Source organism: Alosa alosa, chromosome 8, assembly GCF_017589495.1.
Source record: "Alosa alosa isolate M-15738 ecotype Scorff River chromosome 8, AALO_Geno_1.1, whole genome shotgun sequence".
Taxonomy (NCBI): Eukaryota; Metazoa; Chordata; class Actinopteri; order Clupeiformes; family Clupeidae; genus Alosa; species Alosa alosa.
This window is the reverse complement of record NC_063196.1, coordinates 17,326,684-17,351,006: the sequence shown is the minus strand read 5'-3', so window position 1 is coordinate 17,351,006 and position 24,323 is coordinate 17,326,684. Positions and strand designations below refer to the sequence as shown.

Here is a 24,323-nt window from a genome sequence, read left to right as displayed (position 1 = left end):
CCCTAGTAATCAGTACTGGTTTTACCCTCAGTCCTACGCCCCTGATGCCACCGATTGAGCGTATTTGCAGAGGTAGAGCGCACCGTTCAGTCCGTGATCAAATCGAAAACAGAATGGTGCACGAGCCGGACGTTCAGATGTTCCTACGTGCCCACTGCATTGTAGTAATAATGGGACAAGAGCAGACGGCATCAGTGAAGCCGCTCCCTTGTTTATGAGGTTGCTAGATATTGCCTGTTTTCCCGCTTCTAGGCTGTCTGGACCAACGTCGGGTCTGACTGGAGTTATATAATGACCTTCATGTGTCACAAGGAAAGGCATACTTTACAAATAAAACTTTTAAAGGGGTATGTGTAGGCGGAGACGCCTTGGACTTGTCTGGGATGTTGGCAACGGGGTGATGGGGCATGAGGTAACAGGTTGTCTGCTGCCTCTACCCGACTCAGTAGCCTATAATGGGAGTACTGCGCCTGCGGTTTTCTTTCTCTGAGCATTAGCAACCATAGCTGTAATTTCAGTGCTCATTTAGCCATACCTGGCTTAGACCACTAGGCTAGAACCTGAATCTGCTTGAGTCGGCTACATCATCCCGTGCACACTTCTGAAAATTCCAAAAGATGAAAGGAATGAAAGGAATTCATAGGTTTGCAAGATTTCCATACTAGCTGTAAAACGAACGTCAAAGGTGTATTTTGCCAATTTGTGCGATTATAGAAACAAATATGCCCCCCAACAGGACCATGAACTTGATGGGACAACAACGCCCTCTACCGCCCAAATAAAATATCTACATGGATTGTGCGCGAGAAATTACACAACTTCTGGAAAAGTCCACAGGGCGTTCTTGTCCAGTGAATCACCAATCAACATCACCGCGCGGCTCGGTATAAATACATGGCGGTGGACAACAGTCCCTGCTGCACTTCATCAACTGGGAAGGCTTCAAGGCTTTATCTGAGGTGAGAGATGCTTTCTAATGCTTCATATGTTTGAAATAGCATATCCCTCGTGCATTCACTCATTTGCAAAAGCCACCACAAATAATTTTCAGAGAGATGTGTTGTAGTACCATGTTTACAAAAATGGTATAGTACCATGTCTACATATATGGTATATACAGTACAATATAGGCTTTAAAGATGGATTTCCATGATTTGGGCTGTAAAATGTAAATGTTAAACTATTTCGATATTTTGATTTTGGGGCGCATGTAAACATTTTGTTTTCAAAAAAGGAAAACATGTATTCACACAACCAGGGTGACGTGCGTAGTAGTACACAAGAAGAAATTGTTCAACATCACCAACCATTCAAGGCAACTGCATGCTGTCAAGATCACACGTTATGTTGCCCATTTAGCTGACAATGACACAGAATTCATATAGATTTTTCGACGCAGTTCGACTTGTCCCACTGACATGATGGGGCAGGCTGATGGCGAGCTTGTTGCGCACCGTTTGTGTTTTTTTCCCCCCACAGCATGTTTACATTTGATGGCAAGCCGCCTGCCTTTTGTCAGTTGCGTGCGCTCTCATGCGTCTCATTTTTAAACGCTGTCCAAATTGTTGTCTCATAATTGAGAGTGATTTTAGGTTTAATTGAGCTAATATACTCTCATGTCAAGAGAATGATAGCAACTTTGTATGATTTGTATGGATAGCTAGCTGCACATCACACTCCACCCAATGTTTGTCCAGCTCACTGAGGAAAGAGGAGAGTAGGGTACCCTTCCAGGTCTGCACTGCAAACAGCTGTTAGAATGACTTTGCAATCCTGAGAGGTCCCCCCTTCTCTCTCTCTCTCTCTCTCTCTCTCTCTCTCTCTCTCTTATAGTCCACCAGCTGCACCACAGGCAACATTTGTGTAAAGAATTTAGAGGATTACATGCTTCTTATGTAACTAAGGCTCCCTGTGTCTAAGAGCCGTCATGTTTGTGAGCTTTTTGCACTTGATTGGGATGTGAACTCTAATTTCTCTCTACCCTCTCAGACCTCTCAGAGCACAGCAGTAACTCTGCAGTGTTTCACAGTGGACCGCCAGACACAAAGTAGCCACCTCCTCCATAGAAGAAATGGCCACAGACCAAATACTGTGACTTTTCTGTTACTTCTCTCTTTATAATGTTGCTACCCTATCTTCAGTCTTATACAAGTAACAGTAAAACACACTCTAGAGGGTTGCATGTAAACACAGGCTTTGTTGAAACATAAAGTGAAGGATGTTGGATTAGGAGATTTCACAGATTATCAAGAGAGATTACAGACTTGCAGGGATTTGTGCTTGTTTCTGTGTAATCACTGATGGAGCTACACAAGTTCAAAGGTGTCAGATTGCTGAAGGAGGACAATATTGTCCAGGCCCACTAAATTTGAATGCATTGCGTTGAAAGAGCATTTTGTGATCATTCTCTTCATTTATAATAACTCACAAATAATATTTAGTGGGAATATTGGGAAAGAAAAACAGGAGCACCTCCCAGGTATCAAAAAAAGACATGAGTATCATGAAACCCACCAAGGTCAGCTATAGTGTTCCCCTTCAATTGACAGCCAGACAAATATAAAACTGCAAAGTCATAGGAGAACAGAGAGATTTGTCTCAGATAATGCCTATTTTTAAAAGAAAAAAATAGGTCAGGTTGATATTTGAACTGAAAATAGATTACATTTTGGTGGTGTTGCTGTCACTGAATTGCTGCAAGACTAATATTTTTTCTGTGATATATGGCATTTGGCTCACTCAACAAAATTGGCCAAATGAAACTTCAGCAGGCAAAACAATTTTGTGCCGATATCTTGTGATGAGAAGTAAAGGAAATTTGACATGGTTCATCACTACCAAATTCTTCTGATGCACGTCATGAAAAAACACTTTTTTTTGTTTGGGCCAGTGGACCACTGTATGACTGGACTGTATGAGGATGTGAATATGTGCATTAAATCAGTTTGGAAGCAGCATCTAGTATGCATACCTTTTTACATTTACACACACACACACACACACACACACACACACTCAGGCACATTGTTTGTGCAGACACATACACACAATTTTGAACAGACACACAGACATACAGCTCTGGAAAAAAATTAAGTTGAGTTGACGGTCATATTCAAAACTAAGAGATCACTCAGCAATAGTTAGCCTAAAAATCTAGACGCACCCTAGCTGGCTCATCAGGCTAAGCATGACATCATAAAAAAACACACACACACACACACACACACACACACACACACACACACACACACACACACACACACACACACACACACACAAACACACACACACACATGCATACAGACGGTCTGGCTTTCGCTAGGTGACACATCTAGTCTTCAATTAGTTTGAAGGCGAGATGTTATAATGCTTCTTTATAGTAACTGTTTATGTTATCATAATCATACACACATATACTGTAATTGATATTTTATGATATGTAGATGTGTTATTTATCATAATGGTTTGTATTCAGTTTTGTCTACCCAATATTGCCATTGTATTCTTAATTCTTAAGCATCAGTGTAGATAGGGGGTCCAGAAAACCCTATATGTTTAGACCATTAGGTAAAACCCTTAACGTTGACATGTCTGTGTTTCAGGTTTTTGCTGGTTTTTACAAAATGAGGGTCTTCAGCTCTGTGGCGGTTCTTGCTCTTCTATGTGTCCTATCAGAAAGCATTTTGCCTCCTTCCAAAGAAGACCTCGGTCGTGAGTAACAAAGTTATCATCATTAATCAGCTTCTTTTAAAGCTAGCTAGGACGTGGTCAGATTGTTAGTATTATTGATTGAAAATGAATGTGTGTTTTATTTTAATCTCTTCATTATTAAAATGTAGGCCTACTATTATTATTAGTACTAAATGTTATTGAAATTCGAAAGAATGCACCACCAGCATTCCTTAGTCATGTTCTTATGAGTTTTATTAGCTGGGCATTGATTATTAGCTTTTCAGCTTTGTGTGAGACTCACCCAAGCTCTGCTCTGTGTGCCGCAGAGATCTCGCTCCAGGGAGAGAAGTATCTGGACAAGCAGATTGAGAATGCCATCACAGGGGTGAAGGAGATGAAGTCGGTGATGGAAAAATCAGGAGAGGACCACAAGAAGTTCCTGTCGGCCCTGGAGAAAACCAAACAGGAGAAGGAGGTACTGTGGGTCTGAGACCATGAGCTGTGGAACGTGTCCTGGGTTGGCTGAGTTGCGGGTTGAGGCAGAGTTCCTGTCTTGAACTGGCATGCTTAGGCATGCAAGGATTTGAGTGGAAAAACATGGTGAAAAATGAATTACACACCATTTTAAAACCATGAAGAAGATAACAGTAAATGGGTTGGAAAAAATAATTCCATTTTGATATTTTTTTTATAAAACAAGGAATTAATATTTCAAAGTAATATTGAAGACCCCCGCCTGTGTCTGTGTGTGTGTGTGTGTGTGTGCGTGTGTGTGTTTGTGTGCACACCACAGGAGGCTCTGAAGAGCGCTCAAGAAATGGAGACGAAGCTGGAAGAGGAGCAGGAGGTGTGCAATGAGACCATCAAGGCCCTGTGGGAGGAGTGCAAGCCCTGTCTGAAGAACACCTGTGTCAAGTTCTACTCACGCACCTGCTCCAGTGGCTCTGGCCTGGTAGGCCGACAGGTGAGCGGTCGCAGCGACAGCAGCACGTCCACCCCGGAGATACAGCCAATCTTCACACACGCAAACTGGGCCCTTAGTTTCACTGAGGAGCAACTGACTATGAACAAAGCAGCAAGCAAAGTCCACCGTGTATGAACTAAATTTAATCTAAATCTAATTTATTAACTTGGCAAAATCGCATTGCGAAATGATACCATGCGCAAGTTCCTAAGTGCACATAGGGGTGGGTCAGCTCAATGTTCTCTCATGCCATGCAGTAGCTTTAGTTCGACGGACTTGTTGCCTGCCAATGAAGTTAGGGCCCCTCTGTCTTATGGGGCCCACGGTGGGATGGTGCACGTCATGCATAGCATCCACCACCCCAACCACATGGTGCTTATAACTATAAGGCAACTAAACTAAGAGTTATCCACTGCAACTGGCTACACTGCTTCCAAACATGATAGCAGGGCTTAAAGTGTTCAGGCACCATGCCAGTGAACACACAGTGAGGAGAAGCACACACTAATCCCGGAGCAGTGAGCTGCCTGCTACAGCGGCGCTTGGGGAGCAGTGAGGGGTTAGGTGCCTTGCTCAAGGGCACTTCAGCCGTTCCTACTGGTCGGGGTTCGAACCGGCAACCTTCCGGTTACAAGTCCGAAGCGCTAACCAGTAGGATTTAAATAGTCAATGAGACCACAGTATATATGGCGTCCTCATAAATGTCTGATAACTTCAGGCACAGATATTTTTATTGATTTAAGTCCTGTGATAGTTAACTGTACTGTTGAACCTGTGATGTTTCTATCCCTGTTGATGCTATATTGATGATATTAGAAAAATGTTGTTGCACTCTCCCTGTCTCTCAGTTGGAGGAGGTTCTGAACAGGACGTCTCCATTCTCCATCTGGATCAACGGCGAGAACATCGACACACTGGCCCGGGAGGACCAACAGCAGAGCCGTGAGTTCCAGAACCTGGAGAAGCACTATTCAGAGGTGTCCGAGGGTGTGGATAGCATCTTCCACGACAGCATGCAGGTGTTCGACCGCATGCGCTCCTTCCACCACCCGATCTTCAACAGCCCCTTCGGCCGTCAGCGTGTCTACCGGTCCCCTCTGTCGGACCCGCACTTCCACGGATTCCAGAGCATGTTCCAGCCAATGATGGATATGGCTCGGAACATGTTTCAGTCTATGGGGTCACACATGGGCAGTGATGGGGACTTTGGGTTCAACCCATCTGGAGGTAGTAGTATCTTTGTGTTACTGTTAATGTATTAGTTTAGTCTTTTGCATAGCCATCTTCTCAGTGCGACCGATTTCTTTCGGGTAGTTTGTATCGGTAATGTAACATAATTGTTCTGTTTGCTTGTAGACGAAAGCACGAACGAGGATGTTGTCATCACTAAACCCTTCGGGAACGACCGCATGACCTGCAGGGAGATTCGGAGGAACTCGGCTGGCTGCATCAAGCTCAAGGAGGAGTGTGAGAAATGCAAAGCTATCCAGCACATCGGTAAGAGCCACTGAGTCCTTTCCTCTGGGCAATGCTACACTGATATTAATGCCAGTAACTACAGCCCCAGAAACGTTTGCTTACACTGGCTTTAATGTCTAGACAGACACTGGGCAAAAAGACACCTGTCAGAACTTTGGCAACCAGACATTATTCTCCCAACAAAAGAATTACATGCTATTTAGAAATCAGAACTTGAGCCAACTTAATCACATCAGCTGCTGATGCTGTGCATAGTCTGCACAATAATGAATTTATAGTAAAAAGCCTTGTAAAAAGATCTCTGTAAAAGTCTTGTAAAAAGATAAACTAAAAGGTACAGTTAGCAATTCTAATGCCTTACACTTTGTCAAAATGAGCAAATTGCTCCACACAGTTCTCTAGTAATCTGATTGGCTGTTAAGATCGCATATTAACCTTTCGCAAAACTGAACCAAGGATTGCATCTCTGATGTAGCAGAATAGTGTTTGAGGCATAGAGGCTCACAGGAACTTGTTCTGTTTCTCCTCAGACTGTTCTGGAAAGAAACCTCTGGAAGGCCCCCTGAAAGAGCAGCTGGAGCAGGCTCTGGAGAGGGCTGAGAGGTTCACGCAGGAGTACAACAGACTCCTGCGCAAGTTCGAGGAGGAGATGTTCAACACCTCCAGACTGCTGGACATGTTTAACAAGCAGTTTGGCTGGGTCTCTACTCTGGCTAACAACACCGAGACCAAAGATGGCTTCTTCCAGGTCAAAACGGTACGTGACTCCTTCATTTCCATTTGTTGACATTTAAAAATGGCAAAAGGTTTACGCAATCATGAGGGAAAAGAACAACTTGACATGAAACATGTTGAAAAAGTTGTTTGAATCATTAACCTGTCTTAAACACTAAAAGTAAACACTGGTTTCCCATACATGGATTACGACTTGTCCTGGGCTGAAAGGAAAATATGAAAACATCCATTGAAAAAAGCTTTTAATCTGGGACTGGCACCATATAAGGCTTCACTTTACCAGTACACTTATTTACTCATAGATCTTGAACAGGAGCAATGAGGAATCTAAAGAGCCGGGTGACACCAACGTCTCGGTACAGCTGTTCGATGCTCCCCCAATGACCTTTACCGTGCCCGGGGACATCCCATGGAGTGACCCCAAGTTCTCCGAGGTGGTGGCACAAGAGGCACTGGACCGCTACAAACAGACCACCGTGTGAGTTCTCTCAGCCCCTCCAGAGAACAGTGTTGGGCAAGTTACTTCAAAAGCGTAATACATTATTTATTACTTGTTACTGTCATCTCAAAGTAATTTGTTACATTACAATATTACTGTCTTTGAATTGTAAGGCATTACACTACGTTTACATTACTTTCACCAAAATAACAGGAAATATGGATTTGGTGTTCTCAATAGATCTTCATGTGTTCAATGCAGCTCATTACACGGCAGGAGGTGATGTGGTATGGCATAATGACTGAGCTAGGTTTAAGGCTAACAAAAGAACAATATAATGGTTGCAGTTATGGCTCATGGGACGATGTAGGCCCCAAAGGCCAAAGGTCACTCACAACTTAATATAGTAAAATATAGCCATAGTGAAATTGTATGTTGACTTTAAATGGTTCTCATCATTGCTGGTTGCCTTTTCTTTCCACATGGCTACGATCTTTGTCTGTAAAAGCAACATTTAAGTTATTCTCACTGCTTGAAATGAGAAGTATAGCCTAACCATGTTAGATCTGTTGCATGAATGGCAGAGATAACTCAAATTCCCTTTCTACAGTCATCTAAACAAGGCAATCAAATTCCAGGACCAGCATAGATGACTTTTTTAATTCTTGGATAATATTCTCTGGTGCCAATTGAGCATTTCTCAATTTTGGATTAAAAAGCAAAGTAACTTCAGTTACTGAGAATTGTACCGAGTAAAATATTACTGAAATTGTATTGGTAATGCCTTACATTACTGCATTACAGCAAAAAGCAATGCATTACTGTAATAACATTACTTTTTTTATGCATTACTCCCAACACTGCCAGAGAATACCAGCATGTCATGCTTTGGGAAACCATTTTGGTTCTTTGTGCAAAGGCAAGACTGCAATGACAAACATTAAATTGGGACGGATGGGAAATTGCTTCTCCTTGCCAAGCAATCTACTTGGTGGTGAAGTTGGGCTCAGAATACGATCAACCGGTGATTATACATGGAAAAAAAGAACTCTCCCTGCCAGATAGTCAACTAACAAAAACAAAAATCATGCAGTATTTTCTACTACATCAGAGTAACCATAGTTGTGGTTGTCAATATGAGAAATGTTAGTTTGATATCTGTGATTCTGAAGCAGCTCTCTGCCCATCTCCTCTAGGGTCGTCAAGTAGACGTCATCAGTGCCAGGTGACAGCTGCAGCTGTGGTGGTGTTTTCCAAATGTTTCCTTGGCAAGGATGGGTAGGGGAAAAAAATAACAAGAACAATCTTCAAGGAGCTTAGTAGAACGGCGTTCTTCAGCATTAGGGGTTAGTGTACCAGTTCATGCTATTAGCATTCTACCCTCTCCTTCTAGAAATTCAGCATGATTCCTGCTCCAAACCTTAAACCTTGAAAGACAATGATCACATTTCATAACCACCTTGTAAACCTCTCTAGATATATAGGGATTGCTCTGTGGGACCCAAGGACAATGTATACATGCTTCCATTCCTTTTTTCCACTATGTGATGGATACTGCACTAGTTTGAGATTCAGTTTTGAATTCAAAATGTGATTTATGTGGCCATAAAAAGGGTGAATGCACACTGCTTGAGGTTGGGGAACTTCTACTCCTTTGACAATAAAGCTATGTGTACAACAATTTCTCTTGGTTTTCTGTTTTTCTGATATACTTGTAAAGCCCCTCTCAAACACAGACACGCGTAATCCATGATTTGCTGTGCTAAAACTGATATCCAGAGATTCCAGACATCAACCAAACACCAGACTGTCAAAAGCAAAAATAATTTCAGCTTTTTTCCCCCAGCAGGATTATTTCATTAAAGATATGACCATAACAAACACAACAATTACACTAATGACAAAGGAAGAGATAGCAGCCATTAAAATATTGTGCCATTTTTATTTTGTGTAAAAATCACACAGTTGCTAGTTCATTCTGCAGAGATAGGTCCATGCAGTTAAACATCTATGATCCCACCGCCATAATATAAGCAATTAAATATAATATTTTTTTGCTGTTAGTCAGCAATTAATGCAAATTTACATATGAGATCAAAAGGTGTGTATCATATACAATATACAACAGCCCCCTTTACAGTACAATAGACCAGACAGCAGGGATGAAGGCTCACCTTGGTTCAAAGGAAAGGGTTGGGTGGGGGTTATGGGGAGTGAGATTGGGGAGAGGGAGGGGAGAATGGTTAAAGGTAGACAGGGTATTTTTTTCTTTTCTTGCTTATGTTAACACCTATGGCCAGCCAAGACAATAAGTCCTGCCTCTTTAATAAAGTGAACACCTGAACGCTAAGAGTAAGGCTTTGAGGACTGGTGAAGAAACAAACAAATGAAAAATAAAAAAAACAAAAACAAAGAAACTAAAATAGAAAAATTATAAACAGGAGCTTTGAAGAAATCAAATAAACAAACAAACAAAACAGAGACAGTAATACAAATCTAGGGAACACAAAATGTCACACTAGTTAAAGGTATAGCCATACAAAATAAAGTGGTTTGCCGTTTTTTTTTTTTTATGTTTGCTTTTAAGAGCTTTTTGCAACATCAGGTAAGAGCATTAACAATACACAGTTTAAAATGATGTTTTAAAGGGTGAAAAAGACAAAACAGGAACAAAGTAGTGAAATGCTTGAAAAGGGAGAGAAAAAGTGCAGTCGTTCAGTCGTTTCAGGTCTCACCGCTTTGACTCCAGGTGCTGTTTGTCCACAGGGGGAGCCCATAGTTTTTATTTTTTATTTTTATTTTTTGAGGGGGGGGGGGGGTTGAACACGGGCCACATCTTTGATAATGTACCATGCAAAGGAGGCAGCCAATTCCCGTGAGCAGATAGGGAGGGAGATGGTTGGAGGGGGAGGAGGAGGGTCAGAGTGGTGGTGGACATTGGTCATCTCCAGTAAAGGACTGTACACGAGGGCTAAGACCTTTGTTACATCACAGAGCATACTAAGGGGGGGAGGGAGGGGTGAAAAAAAAAAATGGAAGCAGAGTTCTGTTGTGGGATTCCGTACACATGTAACACTACCTCCTAGACACACACACACAGTATACACACACACAAAATACGGGCCCCTTCTGCAGTCAATGATTCTGAAAAAGGCCGGTGAGACAATGAAAGATGGCCCGCCACAATCATTCTCACGCCTCAAGCCTTCATTTCCCAGCAGCCTCTGCTCTCCTTTCAGTCAGAGAATCAGACCTAAACAGACTACGGCAGCCATTATTTCCATCAGAGAGAATCAAACCCAATTAGACCATAGTATCCACTTTCCCTTAGAGAAAAAAACAAAAACAACTGGTCCTAATTGAGCCTGATTGGACCTGATTAAGCCCACTAGATCGTGCCTGTAAGGTCAACTCAGTCCATTTCAAAACTAAGAGATAAAAAATAAAAAAAACAATGAACCCCCAGTCTTTCCCTACAACTCATGATTATCTTTCCTTACATTGGGTCAGTCAAAAGACCTCACAATTACTCAGTCCCCAAGTCTTCATCGCGGCTCCTCTCCTGCTGCTTTAACCTACCCAAGAAACACTAAGGTCTCGACCCCCGCTACCTCACTCTCCAGTCCACCAGCACAGGCGCTGCGTGTGTAGCAAGGCCTTCGAGGCGGTGCTGATGGTGCGGAGAGGATAGATGTCTGCCACAACAACGGCTCGTTGCATCGACTAATCGCCTTCATGAAAAGTGCCAAAACGTGTAACATTCCTACCCTATGCTCTCGGGTGATTGTATGCTTTAGCTTTCTCCCAGACGCAAAGTTTGTTGTTCACACACACACACACACACAATGCAATTCAATGCAACAACTACATATCTTTGTACAGAAGTGTATGCGGAGTAAGGTGTCACACACACTCACACACACACACAGACACACACACACACACACACACACACAAGCACATACTAACACGGCGGAGATGGGGGTGAACATGTGCGTCCTGCTGGAGGTTCTGTCTGACCCTCTATCTCTTCTTCGTGGATTGTTCCGGAACCAAACGGGTTACAAATGGGAAAACGGTCTCAGCTGCTCCAGTTGAACTTCCAAAGATATTCTCTCTTCCAGCAGGTCCTGCACACACAGTCAGAGGCAAGAAAACAAACTAAAAACCAAACATTCCAGATAGACAGATAGACAGATAGACAGATAGACAGATAGATAGTTCGATAGATAGACAGATAGACAGATAGACAGATAGATAGATAGATAGATAGATAGATAGATAGATAGATAGATAGATACTTTATAGATGATAGATAGATAGATAGATAGGGAAATTCAAGGTCTCATTAGCATACAGACATCACACACAACATGCACTTACAGCAGAAAAAGTAATAGAAGTATATACATATAACAAAACTCAACTGCACAAGAGACAGTAGAAGATAAAAAAAATACTAAAATACTAAATACACTAAATAAACTAAATCAAATATCCACATAATGATAAGTCAGTTCCATTTCTGAAACCCAAACTCCACCAAAACAACGAAAGGGATGCCCCTGCTAAAAAACAAAGCACTGTGTAGTAGTTGAATGAATCATTCCACAACGTAAACTGTATGTACACACCGCCACCGACTTGAGCTTCCAAAGAGTCAGGAAGTCATTCATTTTCAATGGAAGCCAGCTTCTCTCAGCAGCCAGAAGCGTCAAATCTGTCGGCGTCGCGTGTTGGGCGTCTTGAGCGAGTTGAAGTTGAAAGTAAGTCAACTTTATGGCAATGAGCTATGATGCGGTTCAGCGTCCAACGACCAGCAACCAATCGAATAGAATAAAGTATTAAGCTAGAACACGATGGAACGTAAAATGCGGTCACGTCAGAGCGGCCAAAGCATCCCTGGACTTTTTTGACAAGCGTCCTTGACAGAGCGACCAGAGCTTCTTTGGAAGCTCAAGTCGGTGGCGGTGTGTACGTACAGAAACCCTCTCTCTGGCTATTTTGTCTGAGAAGCGTGACGGGCCGTACCTTTAGCTGTTGTTGTAGCTCACTGTTGAGTCTGGCCAGGACTGTATTGGTCTCCTTATTCCTTCTAATGGAAGCTTGAATGGCCTTTTTATCTTTACCGACAGACCTGCAGGAGACAAGAGACAAACATGAGCTCAGTTCATGCATATGCGTGACGTAACAGCAATGTTGGTCAGGGTGCAAGGCCATGGCCTGTATTTCCACAAGTCAGCCCTTGTAGACTGATAAAACGGTCCCTTTTAATCTGTATGCTGGCCATGTGGAAGAAAACGTTCAGATAAAAAGGCCACAGAGGAATAACATCAGGCTAGAGTATCAAAAGGAAACTTTTCAACAAATAGTTAGCAATTTATTGATCAAAATAATTATTGGTACATTTACAAGTCTGATTACATTTAGTAAAACCACAAAGAACAAATGTTAATACAATGAGTGTTGCACGTGTGAACTAAAGAAGTTGTCCGGTTTGTAGAGTGGACAGTCTAGCCATGTTAGAGTGGACCAGGCCGTACCGTGGAATGGAGGGCTGCGTGGTGAGGACCGCAGTGATGACGTTGGACTTTGGGGGGTGCTCCTCCGCCTCGGGCCTCAGCTCGTCCTCCGACTTCAGTCTCCGTCGCACAGGCTTGGGAGGCGGGGCCAGAGGCCCAGTGGAGCCTTTGGCCTGGGAGGAGACCAGAAGCAAATGAACTCGCTCAGTTTTCATTAGGTCATTAAAACGACTACAGCTGTTCAGATTTCATTGCACGGTCCAAATAAAATGACTTTTTTAGTAAATTTTTATATATCTTTATATGGTACCAGATTGCGTTAAGAGTGAGGCTGTGAATGTATTTCTAGGGTAGTTGTGGAAACTGAGCTCATGACCATTTCCAGTAAAACAGGCCAATGTAGAAAAAAACTCAGAAAGAGTATGAGTGTGCTATAATGTTCCTGTGCGATTTCTCCTGTCTGAACATCCTTACAAATGTGTGTAATGGCATGAAAATCCAGACACAAGACGTCACTTCTTAAATTTATACCAGACACTAACACTTAAGCTATTAAGGAGTCGGACATCTCCACTTACTGTTACCGTTCAGATGGGACACACACAACGTCCACAATGTGGACAGATGGGCAAAGTGATTAGGACATTTTACACAAGGCATCGATAACGCTGAGGTCACCGATTTAATGTCCAAACAGCAGATGTCCATAAACACAGTAAGATGCTGAGTATACTTTGGAGTATACTTTTCAACAGTCTGCTTTTGTAATGAGTCATATCTGTTCCTGCCCAGAGCTGGGGGCTGAATAACAGCATGAGGGCCATGTCCAGGTGACAAGTGTCGCTTGACAAAAATGAATTGTTGCCGACAGATGTCGCTGGAGGTGCAGGCTTTCATAGTTCGGCTAAAAATTGGCCTTCAGTGTGGACTGGGCCAGGCCTTCTGGCACTGTCCAACAGAACTGGCACAATGACCTGTACATGCACCAAAAATACCAGTCACATGGGTGCATGTAGGAGGAGGACGAGAGGTCTCGATGGTGTTTTATGCCCCCAACGTCGTCTTCCAGGCAGCGCTGCCACCGTCGACTTAAAGGCACTTTATCCTAAACCTAACTCCAACCCTAAACCTAACCTTAACCCATGCCTAACCATAGCGCCTTGCAGGCAGCGCTGCTTTGAAGACAACGTTGGAGGCATAAAAAACACCAAGAAACGACGAGAGGCATCACTACTTACAGAGTTCACAGTAGCGGCGGCTCTTTCTTCACTTTGACCGTCGGACTTCGCGGTCCTCAAGGGACCTGCTACGTCGCCAGCTTTCTCTGCCTGGACAGAAGACACAAACCAGTGAGATCACAACCACCCCACAATTATCCTAAGCGATACCAGAGCAAAATAAAACATGATGAAACATGAAAAGTGCATCTCTTGGTCTGTGTGTGTCTTGCTTGCCTGCCACCCACATACATTTACATCTACATTTATTAATTTAACAGACGCTTTTTCCAACGCGACTAACATATGTGCATTATATTACAAGGGCATTGTTTCATTGTTCCTGGAGCAACTCAGGGTTAAGTGCCTAGCTTAGTGGCACGACAATGCAAGCCGGCAGTTGAGCCCACAACTTTTCTGGCTACTGCATGCTAGACCAGCTCCTTCAGCACTACGCTACCACCGCCCACATACAGGGAAGTATTCTCTTGTTTGTGAACTGAGCCCTGACCTCACTGTATCGTATTACCCTAAATCAGCATTGTGTCTGCTCTGGGGCCTATATCTGCTGGAACAGCTCAGGCGCACAACCACTCCAATAGTCTCGGCTGCAAGCACCATGGCGTGACTCAAAACTCCCTGTGTCCACTCTGGCTAAAGCACTGGGCCCAGGATGCCCGTGGCCGATGCCAAGATCCCTGCTGCACAACAAGTTACGCACATCCTGCTCAAACAAAAAGGCCACTTCTAGACCTCTTGTGCCAATTCATACAGCTCCAGGCACAGAGGCCTCATTGTCTGAAAGGGCGCAAGACACTGCAACGGCCGCTCATGCATTTTGGCAACTCGGCCAACGTCCAAAGGGTTTCGCAATAGCAGCCTGCAGCTGTGTTGTGTTCATGCTATCTGAAATATAAACATCTTTAAAAACCCAAAAACCCAAAGGAGCTGATGTAAGGAGTGAGTTATAGATCAGATGAGTTGTGCTGCTTTAATTAAACTGGAAGGGCTTTAGCAGTTTATTGGTAGGAGCATCTGGCCAAATAAGTCATACATTCAGTCAACCAAGGAAGGAGTTTGTCTCTTGTTTACTGTGTGTGTATATCCGTCTCTGACTACCATCATATTTGCTTGCGTGTGTGTGTGTGTGTGTGTTTCTCTGGTGTTCATATCCTGTCCAACAGAAATTCTGGGATAAAGTTTAATCTCTTTGGAATTCATGACATGACACTAACTTGATTGGACACAAGCTGTTCTATTCTAGACCCCTTTATAGAATGCCAGTGTGTGTGTGTGTGTGTGTATCCATCTTCGTATATGACGGAGCACATCTGTGCGTATGCAAATCTGGCCCCCTCCTTCCTCTGCATGCCTACCTGTGCGGTTTCAGAGTGTTTTTCGGCATCCTCGGCGGGCTGGTCGGCGAAGGCCTGGAACTGGCTGAAGTCGGCGAAGTTGGGCTGCTCGGGGATCTGCTGAGGGGACGTGCTGCAGTGGACCGGCAGACTGTCGCCCTCTACTGGACGATGGCCGTGAGGACCCGCAGCCTGGAGGGCACAGGAAGGGAGAGAAAAGGGAGAGATTAAGTGAAGAAAAGAGAGAGAGAGAGAGAGAGAGAGAAAGAGAAAGAGAGCGAGAGGCCAGTGAAGCAGTGACTGAGTGGGCCACCAGGCACCATTTTTACATCATATGTCATCATTTTACAGAGTGAAAAGCTTCATCTGCAAGAGCGATTCATCACCTATATTGCCATCACCATATGTTCACTTGATTAGCAGACCTTAGCAGGCCACTCCCGACTGGTAGCGCGACAATGTGACGTCACGGGAGCGCCGTAACCATTTAAACTCACGCGTGGTGGTCACGACACTAGTTGCAATATTCTCCCGAATTGGCATTGGCCTCAAGGGCAGTAAAACTACCCTCTGTGATGATACTTCAGACATCTTAGGTAGGTAGATGATGATAGATTAGATAGATAGATAGACCATAGATAGATACCAGATAGATTTCCAAGATAGATAGATGATGAATGCAGATAGATAGATAGATAGATAGATAGATAGATAGATAGATAGATAGATAGATAGATAGATAGATAGATAGAATAGATAGATAGATTAGATCCCGATAGGATAATTCATTTTTAGCTAGCTGGCTGGTGCTGAGAGATGAGTTTGTGTAATTTCCTGAGGTGGATCCTTTGGTTGAAAATAAATATCTTTGTTACCTTTTGCTGGATTATTGGCATGTCCCTGGGTCCTAGGTCTTTCATCTTAATTCCCTCTCTCTGGTAGCTTCATTAACTTATCCAGCAAACTATTTAAAAACCACGAACTCTCGCTGGTAACCTAGCCAGGTTATTTTCCCTCTCTTCTCAAACTGACTATTCCAACATGTTTATTTAAGATGTGGGCTAGGCTATATGAAATGCCTGAATGTGGTTGATGTCTGTATAGAGGCACGCATGCTCCCTGATCTTGGCTTCAAGCTCATCCTGCTTGTCGCGCGCATCTGGAAAAAAATCTCCTGTGAAACGACCTGCCTGCGCGAGGCTGAAATTGCTCGTGCGACAGAGGAAATGACGCAATTTTGACGTCACATTGTCGTGCTACCGGTCGGGTGCGGCGAGTATGTAGTACGCTTTATGGGTGTACATCAGTGAAGCATGGGCATTTGAAACCTCTATTTTAAGGTAAAAGAACAACATTGTGTCACTTTAATGCATGTTAAGTAGATGTATTAATTTAAATGCATCATAATCAAGTGTTTAGCTTCTCAATGCCTTCTAACAACACTCCTCCCCACAGTTATGAAAAATACTGAATGCTATAGGGATATATCCGAGCTATGAAGGGGGTTTGGATGAGTGCAGATGTTGACAGAGGGTGTCTGCATCACGTTTGCGTCAGGTCGGATGCGTGGGTGTTTGGTGTGCTGTGGGATGAGGGATAAGCGTGCGGTGCGGCTGGGCGTGGTACCTGTGTGGGCTGCGGTCTGGGAGGCACTGCTGGAGGGAACGCCACCACACCCGGCTGCTGCTGGCCCGCTGTGATGGACACACACAAACACATGATTAACCACACTGAGCACAACTAACTACAAACTAGCTGTGATCTGTGATGGACACACACAAGCACATGATTAACCACACTGAGCACAACTACAAACTATCCCCTTTAATAGTACGTATAGCATAGTGAGGCATTGTTGTTTAACTGCTTTGATTCTAATTTTTGATTATAGTCGTCCTTTCGAGTTTATGACACAGGAAAAGAAAACAACTCGGAGTCGTGTTTGCGGAAGGGAGCACCTGAGGTGACGGCGGCGAAGTTGCGATTCATATCTAGTGAGGAGGAGCGTGAGTGTGAGGCGTGGGGTCTGGGGGGCGGGGGAGGGGGAGCCACCACCTTTAGCCCTTCGGGAGACGTCCCCGAATGAGACCTGCAGCACAATCACAGCATTACAGCTCACATCACTACAACCATCTCAGCTGCAACATTCAGCCTGAGATTTGCACTTTCCATTTTCAATCAGATATGAATTAGGTGCGAATTACATGTGCTGACAGGTTTTAGAGAGAGAGAGAGAGAGAGAGAGAGAGAGAGAGAGAGAGAGAGAGAGAGAGAGAGAGAGAGAGAGAGAGAGAGAGAGAGAGAGAGAGAGAGAGAGAGAGAGAGAGAGAGAGAGAGAGAGAGAGAGAGAGATGGGACTCACCTCTGACGCGTTACAACACTGGCCATGGGTTCTTGGTCTGACGTAAATGAATCTGAACTACTATAACCATCACCTGAGGAGGGGAAAAGAATTATGGGAGATGCTTCAAAAACTCTCCAGACTGTAAAGCATTTTACATTTTTACATATGCCAAAATACACAATGAATTGATCCAGACACACAATGAGTATGACACAATTGGGGGCAGCTGTGGCCTACTGGTTAGCGCTTCGGACTTGTAACCAGAGGGTTGCTGGTTCGAACCCCGACCAGTAGACACGGCTGACGTGCCCTTGAGCAAGGCACCTAACCCCTCACTGCTCCCCGAGCGCCGCTGATGTTGCAGGCAGCTCACTGCGCCGGGATTAGTGTGTGCTTCACCTCACTGTGTGTTCACTGTGTGCTGAGTGTGTTTCACTAATTCACAGATTGGGATAAATGCAGAGACCAAATTTCCCCTCACGGGATCAAGAGAGTATATATACTTAAACTTATACTTAAACAGACTACTTCTGACTAAGAGGGGAAGGGAATGAGGTTGATATGATCTATAAGGAGTGTGAGGGAAGCCCACTTACCTACAGTGTTACCAGGAAATTTAATTGTAGCTGCTAGTTTGCTCTCCTCAGAGAGCTCAGGAGGTTTGGCCAGCAGAGGGCTGGTGGGATGCGTGTGGTCTGCCAAGAGCACAACAACAGGAGTGTCTTACCAAAACAGCAGCAGCAACCAGACAACCATCACACCACTGAGACATTTAGCAGGAGGACTATTTATTTACACTCAAACTTTTACCACTATTAGGAATGAAGCTAAAAGGAAAGTAACAAAGTCTCTCAGTTTAGATAGAAGAACACAATGAAGGAATGAAGTTGTTGCATGTACATCTACATGTGTGCTAACAATTTACATAAGAATAGAAATGAAAAAGTAACAACAAAGGGCTTCCGTTTGCCTTCATAATCAGAGCTATAGTAAAGAGAATTCTTCAAGGTTTAAAGGCCTATGATAAAGCGCACAGGGACTTGAGATCCTTAAGATGGCTTGAAAGGAGGGGATGATGGGAGTTTAAATTTACTGCCCACTTCAGGGGCACTGAACCAAACCAGCTGAATCACTGACAAGCCCTTCTCTTCCTGTTCTTCCTACGCAAGATAGGAGTTCAATTGGGCCATAAAACCTTTCCAGGGAATGCTTAATACGATTTACCATACATGAAGCATTACTAACTTAATGGTATAAAGTAGTGGAATCTAATAGATGGATAGATAGAAAGAACAGGCAAGAGAGAGAGAGAGTGAGAGAGAGAACGAACAAGCAAGAGTAAGTGAGAGAGAGAGAGGGAGAGAAAGAGGGAGAGTAAGAAAGAAAGAAAGAAAGAAAGAAAGAAAGAAAGAAAGAAAGAAAGAGAGAAAGAGAAAAAGAAAGAAAGACAGAGTACAGTCCTACAGAACAGGAAGGAAAGAAAAGCAGACAGGTTTTCCAGAGGAGAGGGGAAAGAGGAAGGGATGCGTTTACCACTTCCTGCCCTCTTCAGCTCCATCTCCTGCATATGGATCTTGCTGGGGGTCATGCGGATGGGGACCGGGTGGACGATGGCTGTATCCTGTGAGGCAACAGAACAATCACTCCTGTGCTCGTCTCACACTGCTAAGCAGAGTAACAGCACACTATACACTGTGATAACATTACAATCATCTAATAATCATTACAATAACAGTGAAGTACTAAGACTTGAGGTCTTAAACAGAAGGTAACTGTATCTGAAATCAAATCTTTATTCTGTCTGCGTGAAAAATAAAGACCAACAAAGACCCCCAACATAGTCTAATGTTAACAGAGGGCCACCAAACCACTGGACTTTCGTCTTTCAAGACATTACTTCATATGTCTGCTGAAGGGAGCAGGAGGTCTAGAGTGCTGATAAAACCTTTGAAGAAGCATTTCTGTGTGACTAGGAAAACTACTCACAGCACCAGTCAGTTTAAATGAATGACTATTTACTGTAAATGTCTGTTCAGCAACCTTGTGCAAAGTCCTGCCACTAAATAAGGTTCCATAATTGAGAAGTGGGTACAGCATTAAGACAGAATAATCCATAAAAGCTGGAGCAAGCAAAAAATTACAAATAAATTAAATCAAAAATTACAGTGACGCCATGGTGGTGACGGTTGGCTTTCGAACACATGCAGTTTATTTTATTTATTTTTTCCCAAGTAAGAAAAAGAGGATAAAAAAAAAATGACAGAAAAAAAAGAGAGAGAGAAAAAAAGAAAGAGAGACACACACACTGAGAGTGAGGGAGAGAAAGAAACAAGAAAGAGAGAGAGAGAGAGAGAGAGAGAGAAGAGAGAGAGAGAGAGAGAGAGAGAGATCAGAAGAGTGAAGTTGAAGGCAGCTGGCTGAAGGCAGAGTGAAGGTTAATGAAATCATTAATCACCAGACAGGCGCACTACTAGGTGATTGACTTACAGGGTCAGCTGGTGCAATGTTAGAATCAAATTGGGTCAGAGTTTGTGAGCTGGACGAGCGCTCGCTAAAAGTCTCCCACTGCTGCGGAGAGACAGACAGGGAGAGAGAGAGAGAGAGAGAGGGAGAGGGAGAGAAAGAGAGAGAGAGAGACACAGCAGAAAAGACAGTCAGCACTGTGGAGTTATAGCATCAATCTTCACCCTCCACCCATCCTCTCATGATTGACTTCAAAAAGCACACAACAAACGCAACAAAACCACTCACTATTTCGGTCTCGAAAGGCAAAGAACACTGTACAGCAGCATGAGGACTGTCTAACACTGACCAAAAATGTTGCAAACATGACCTCCCCCCCTCCCCTCACCCCTCTCAGGGAAGAAAAGCTCAATTGTGACAGCTTTGGGCACCTTTCAAAATGTTCAAGTGCATGAATGTGCTTGGGAGCACTTGAGCGAATTTTCACTGAAGTGAGACAAGGTAACTCTGCAGCCACTTAAAGGCCTGTTATGCCACTATGAATTCTGCATGTCCCATTTTGATTTTTTATTTGTAACTCTTCATGCACATTAACCATGTTTCCAGCAGCAAAAAACAAAACAAAAAAAACACTTAATGTATTTTTAGGAATACCAAAGCGACAGCAGTGCCTGTTCTGTGAAAAGATCAAATGTATTAATCTGAAAATATCTAATAGCAAAAAACTGAATTATCTTTGATTCAGCTAGAGCAAAACCTGTCTTGTCGTTGGAGCTATAACATAGATCTCATTTCCTTCCTCTTTCACTGATAAGAGTCGAATAACGTCCCTGCCTGCAAACGACGCCATCTCAAAATGCATCCGTGTCACTGATCATCTCCATCTTGTTCATAAACCTGGCTAAACTAAACTGAAATAATAATGGGGGCAACCTAAACAAGACACAAAACTAAACTGAAGTAATAATGGGGGAAACCTAAACAAGATACTAAACTTGAGTGAAGTAATAATGGGGCAACCTAAACAAGATGTTAAACTTAACTGAAGTAATCATGGGGGAAGGGGGATGTTTGAGAACCTTGACTGAATACAATAAAACTGATTACGGTTAAGAGCATAGATAGTTGGGCAGTGCTCCATTCAAACAATGTAACTCTTTGACTCTGTTGTTCCTAACAGCGCAGCAACTGCATTCCAAACAGAGCGACAGGGGTTTTTTCTCCCTCGGTCTGAGAGGCTTTTTGGGTGAACAACGGTGAATGCTTTGCGTGGCGGCCAAGACAGAGAGATGCTGTGCTTGTCGAAGCCAACTGGGGGCTGAAGCAAATCCCAAATAATAATAATAAATAAAAATAATCCTTTTTTCCTTATTCCTCCATAGATAAAAGTAATAAAAGCATATTGACATTCCCATTTAGATTGAGTCCCCATTATGTAATGCAGATAGCAGGTGTGCATGCTAGCACGGAGGAAGATGGAGGTGTGGAGGTGTCTGGGTGGGGCGAACCTCGTTACTCTGGTTAAGCTCTGGCCAGTTCTGGTTGAGGGAAGGCATGGAGGGGGACTTGTTGGAAGTGACCTCCACAGGCGAGCCGGAGTATCCCACATCGAGAGCAGGCTCCGGGACTTCTGGAGTAGAGGTTAACACACACACAACCACACATTACACTTTTTCATCCAAAGTGACATACGTCAATTCTATTACAAGGGACTACATTGTCCCCAAAGCAACTTGGGGTTAAGTGCATTGCTCAAGGGCACAACATTGGAATACAGGAATTGAACCCACACATTTTCAGGCTACTCCTTAACCACTATGCCACCACACCCACCATGTAATTAATCAACGTTAATCCCAAGATCATATTTGTCCCATGCCAACAATGAAGGCTCAAGGTCTTTAATGAAATGAGGTACTGTGCTGAAAACATTTCTTTTTAGTCACACACATCAGAGAAACCCGAGGCCATGAATGAATAAGACTGTGTAAACACTCTGTATGACAACAAAGGTGACTCAATTGCTCGACTCTGAAGGTGACACTTTTGAGCAGATCTTTGCACTGGATAAAAGTTAAGTACCTGCTGAGTCATCCAGGTCGATGAGCTTTGGCATGAGACTTTCTGGAAGCTTCTCGGGGAGCTCGTAACCGTTTTTCCGAGCAACCACCAAATGGAACGCAGCACAGAACTCATCTAGTGTCAGTGCGCCATCTTTATCGAAATCTGACAGCTCCCTGGAGGAAAAACATCAACAGTTGACTTCACAATAAAAGGCAAATAGACCACAACCAAATGCACACTATCCCTAATGTCAAACTTGAGTTACATGTGTTTACACTGTTACATGTGTTTACACAGCATGAATTTAAACAGGGTTGACAAAGAAACACCAAAGCTGCACAATATGAGCTCAAACACTGCCATAAGCCTTAATGCTAAAAGCAGGATGCAGTCAACCAGTAAATTAAACAAGAGCACAAAAGAAAACAAGTGACCTCATAGCTACGTGACTTATTCCACAAAATGGAGGAGGGTAATTGATAGCCTTTAGAATGATTAATCTTAGGATTAAAAACCAAACCATGACCCTCTGAGACACACTTACCAAATATGAGACAATTCCAGTATAGGCAGCTTTGATTTTGTGAAAAACTCTTTAGCTGCAGAACCTAAAACAGAGAAGTCAGACACATTGTTTACGTGATGAAAAAACAGAACCACAGGTCAAAACAGTGGATTGGGGGGGGGGATGAGAAGATTCTCCTCTAACCGGGTATGAAGCCTGTGAGGTCAGGTTGGATGGTCTTGAACTGGTTGATGTAATACTGCCTCTGTTCATCCGTTATCTTCCAGGGGTCGTCGTAGCCACTGGTTTGTCTTTGGATCTCGTTGGTTGCGGCCGAGGGCACTGAAGTCCTAATCGTTGCGCTCTCCTGAAGTGGTGGGGAAGGCCAAGGATATGAACGGTCAACGAGGCTTTGCACCCAGTGAAATCACTGTTACGCTCGTGTCAGGATCAGTATCAGATACAGTTAAGGAAAAAAAAAAAAAAAAAAAAAGAAGCGAGTGCACCGAAAAAGATCAAAAGATGTCAATTAACGTAAAGATTAAACACAACGACAGACACGCAGCAAACAGGCAACAGACATTGCTGAGAAAAAAAAGAAGGAAACAGAAAAATGTCTACAGACAAACATCATGTGAATCACCAGTGGGTGGTGGGGAGCTGGGTAGTCAGTTTTATGGCCAAGTATGCTAAACGACCATCACAGCCACACTCTACAGTGGGACACAGAACCTGGCTGGAGCAAACTCCTTATCCACAGCAAGCAAGCTTATCGACATCTCTACTGGGTGTGTGTGTGTTTGTAGGTGTTTCTGGGAAACTTGACCAGCAACATTTAGGCCTACGGTACATCTACAAGGAGACGGTAAGCTTACTTAATGCCTTGACTGATGTCTAGAGCCTCATTTCTCAATCCAGCACCTGACGATGTGCTGCAGCCTAGTTTTAAGCCTCTCCCTGCCATCGCACAGCTGATCAGAGATCAGACTTAGAGACGACTTTATCGTTATATCAGCGTTCGTTCGTCGGTTCAGTCGATGGAGATGGAGGAGAGACTTAAAAACATGCTGCGCCGAGGGGGAGAGGAGTCCACCCCAGGAGCGGGTCTGAGAAACGTTGGGAGCCCAGAACGCATGGAGGAGAGGCAGGAGGGCTGAAGGCCGAAGGAGTAAAGAGACTAGCCAGAAAGCTGGACAGGCCCACGGAAGCGTATGCTGCACTACCTGGATAGACGCGGGGTGCATTGTTGGAAGTGTGCTGGAGGGAGGAGTATCTGTGAAACTGACCCAGGATTCCTGAACCGGAGGGGGGGAGTGGCCGGACCACATACCGTCAACAGCCACCGGGCCTAAGTCGGGAGAGAAAGGGAGGAGCGAGAGAGAAAGAGAGAAACAGAAAGAGAAAGAGAGAAAGAGAGAGGGAATGGGAGAGGAAGAGAAAGAACGGTCAATTTTATTCTGAATGTTTATCAGCTGTAGGACAAATACATTGCGTCATTTCAATATAAAGGCAGAATTCCAATGGACCCATTTCCTACAATATATTTTATTAATAATACTACTAC

The 24,323-nt window shown here is 43.7% G+C and overlaps 2 protein-coding genes across 9 annotated transcripts in view; one reads left to right on the top strand and one right to left on the bottom strand.

Moving 5' to 3' along the window:
- The first annotated feature begins 829 nt into the window (after nucleotides 1–829).
- clu (clusterin) lies at nucleotides 830–8,970 on the top strand. Of its 4 annotated transcripts, none has more exons than XM_048250447.1 (9): nucleotides 830–959; nucleotides 3,603–3,711; nucleotides 3,999–4,147; nucleotides 4,466–4,636; nucleotides 5,485–5,863; nucleotides 5,993–6,133; nucleotides 6,646–6,872; nucleotides 7,153–7,328; nucleotides 8,486–8,970. In XM_048250447.1, the coding sequence occupies exons 2-9, from the start codon at nucleotides 3,624–3,626 to the stop codon at nucleotides 8,496–8,498; spliced, it is 1,344 nt and encodes a 447-aa protein (XP_048106404.1). In that variant the 5' UTR covers nucleotides 830–959; nucleotides 3,603–3,623; the 3' UTR covers nucleotides 8,499–8,970. The 4 variants fall into 4 exon arrangements, with proteins under 4 accessions (XP_048106404.1, XP_048106407.1, XP_048106403.1 ...); XM_048250450.1 differs by having other exon boundaries at nucleotides 7,153–7,364; XM_048250446.1 differs by having other exon boundaries at nucleotides 5,485–5,866.
- A 241-nt stretch (nucleotides 8,971–9,211) lies between these two features.
- The window catches only part of reps1 (RALBP1 associated Eps domain containing 1), a 21,841-nt gene continuing 6,729 nt past the window's right edge, over nucleotides 9,212–24,323 (bottom strand). The window contains exons 5-21 of one of the 5 annotated variants that reach the window (XR_007194296.1): nucleotides 23,983–24,107; nucleotides 22,964–23,126; nucleotides 22,799–22,862; nucleotides 22,273–22,427; nucleotides 21,699–21,820; nucleotides 20,215–20,295; nucleotides 19,261–19,348; nucleotides 18,324–18,422; nucleotides 17,746–17,818; nucleotides 17,342–17,472; nucleotides 17,010–17,077; nucleotides 15,405–15,575; nucleotides 14,050–14,139; nucleotides 12,833–12,984; nucleotides 12,321–12,426; nucleotides 11,246–11,419; nucleotides 9,212–11,207 (exon numbers count right to left, since the gene is read on the bottom strand). Coding sequence is in view for 4 of the 5 variants with exons in the window: in XM_048249990.1 (XP_048105947.1) it covers nucleotides 11,351–11,419; nucleotides 12,321–12,426; nucleotides 12,833–12,984; nucleotides 14,050–14,139; nucleotides 15,405–15,575; nucleotides 17,010–17,077; nucleotides 17,342–17,472; nucleotides 17,746–17,818; nucleotides 18,324–18,422; nucleotides 19,261–19,348; nucleotides 20,215–20,295; nucleotides 21,699–21,820; nucleotides 22,273–22,427; nucleotides 22,799–22,862; nucleotides 22,964–23,126; nucleotides 23,983–24,107 (1,757 nt within the window). In the remaining variant the exon portion in view is untranslated. Of the gene's footprint in view, nucleotides 11,420–12,320; nucleotides 12,427–12,832; nucleotides 12,985–14,049; nucleotides 14,140–15,404; nucleotides 15,576–17,009; nucleotides 17,078–17,341; nucleotides 17,473–17,745; nucleotides 17,819–18,323; nucleotides 18,423–19,260; nucleotides 19,349–20,214; nucleotides 20,296–21,698; nucleotides 21,821–22,272; nucleotides 22,428–22,798; nucleotides 22,863–22,963; nucleotides 23,127–23,982; nucleotides 24,108–24,323 lie in introns of all 5 variants that reach the window. The other 4 variants (XM_048249991.1, XM_048249990.1, XM_048249992.1 and 1 more) reach the window with 4 other exon arrangements.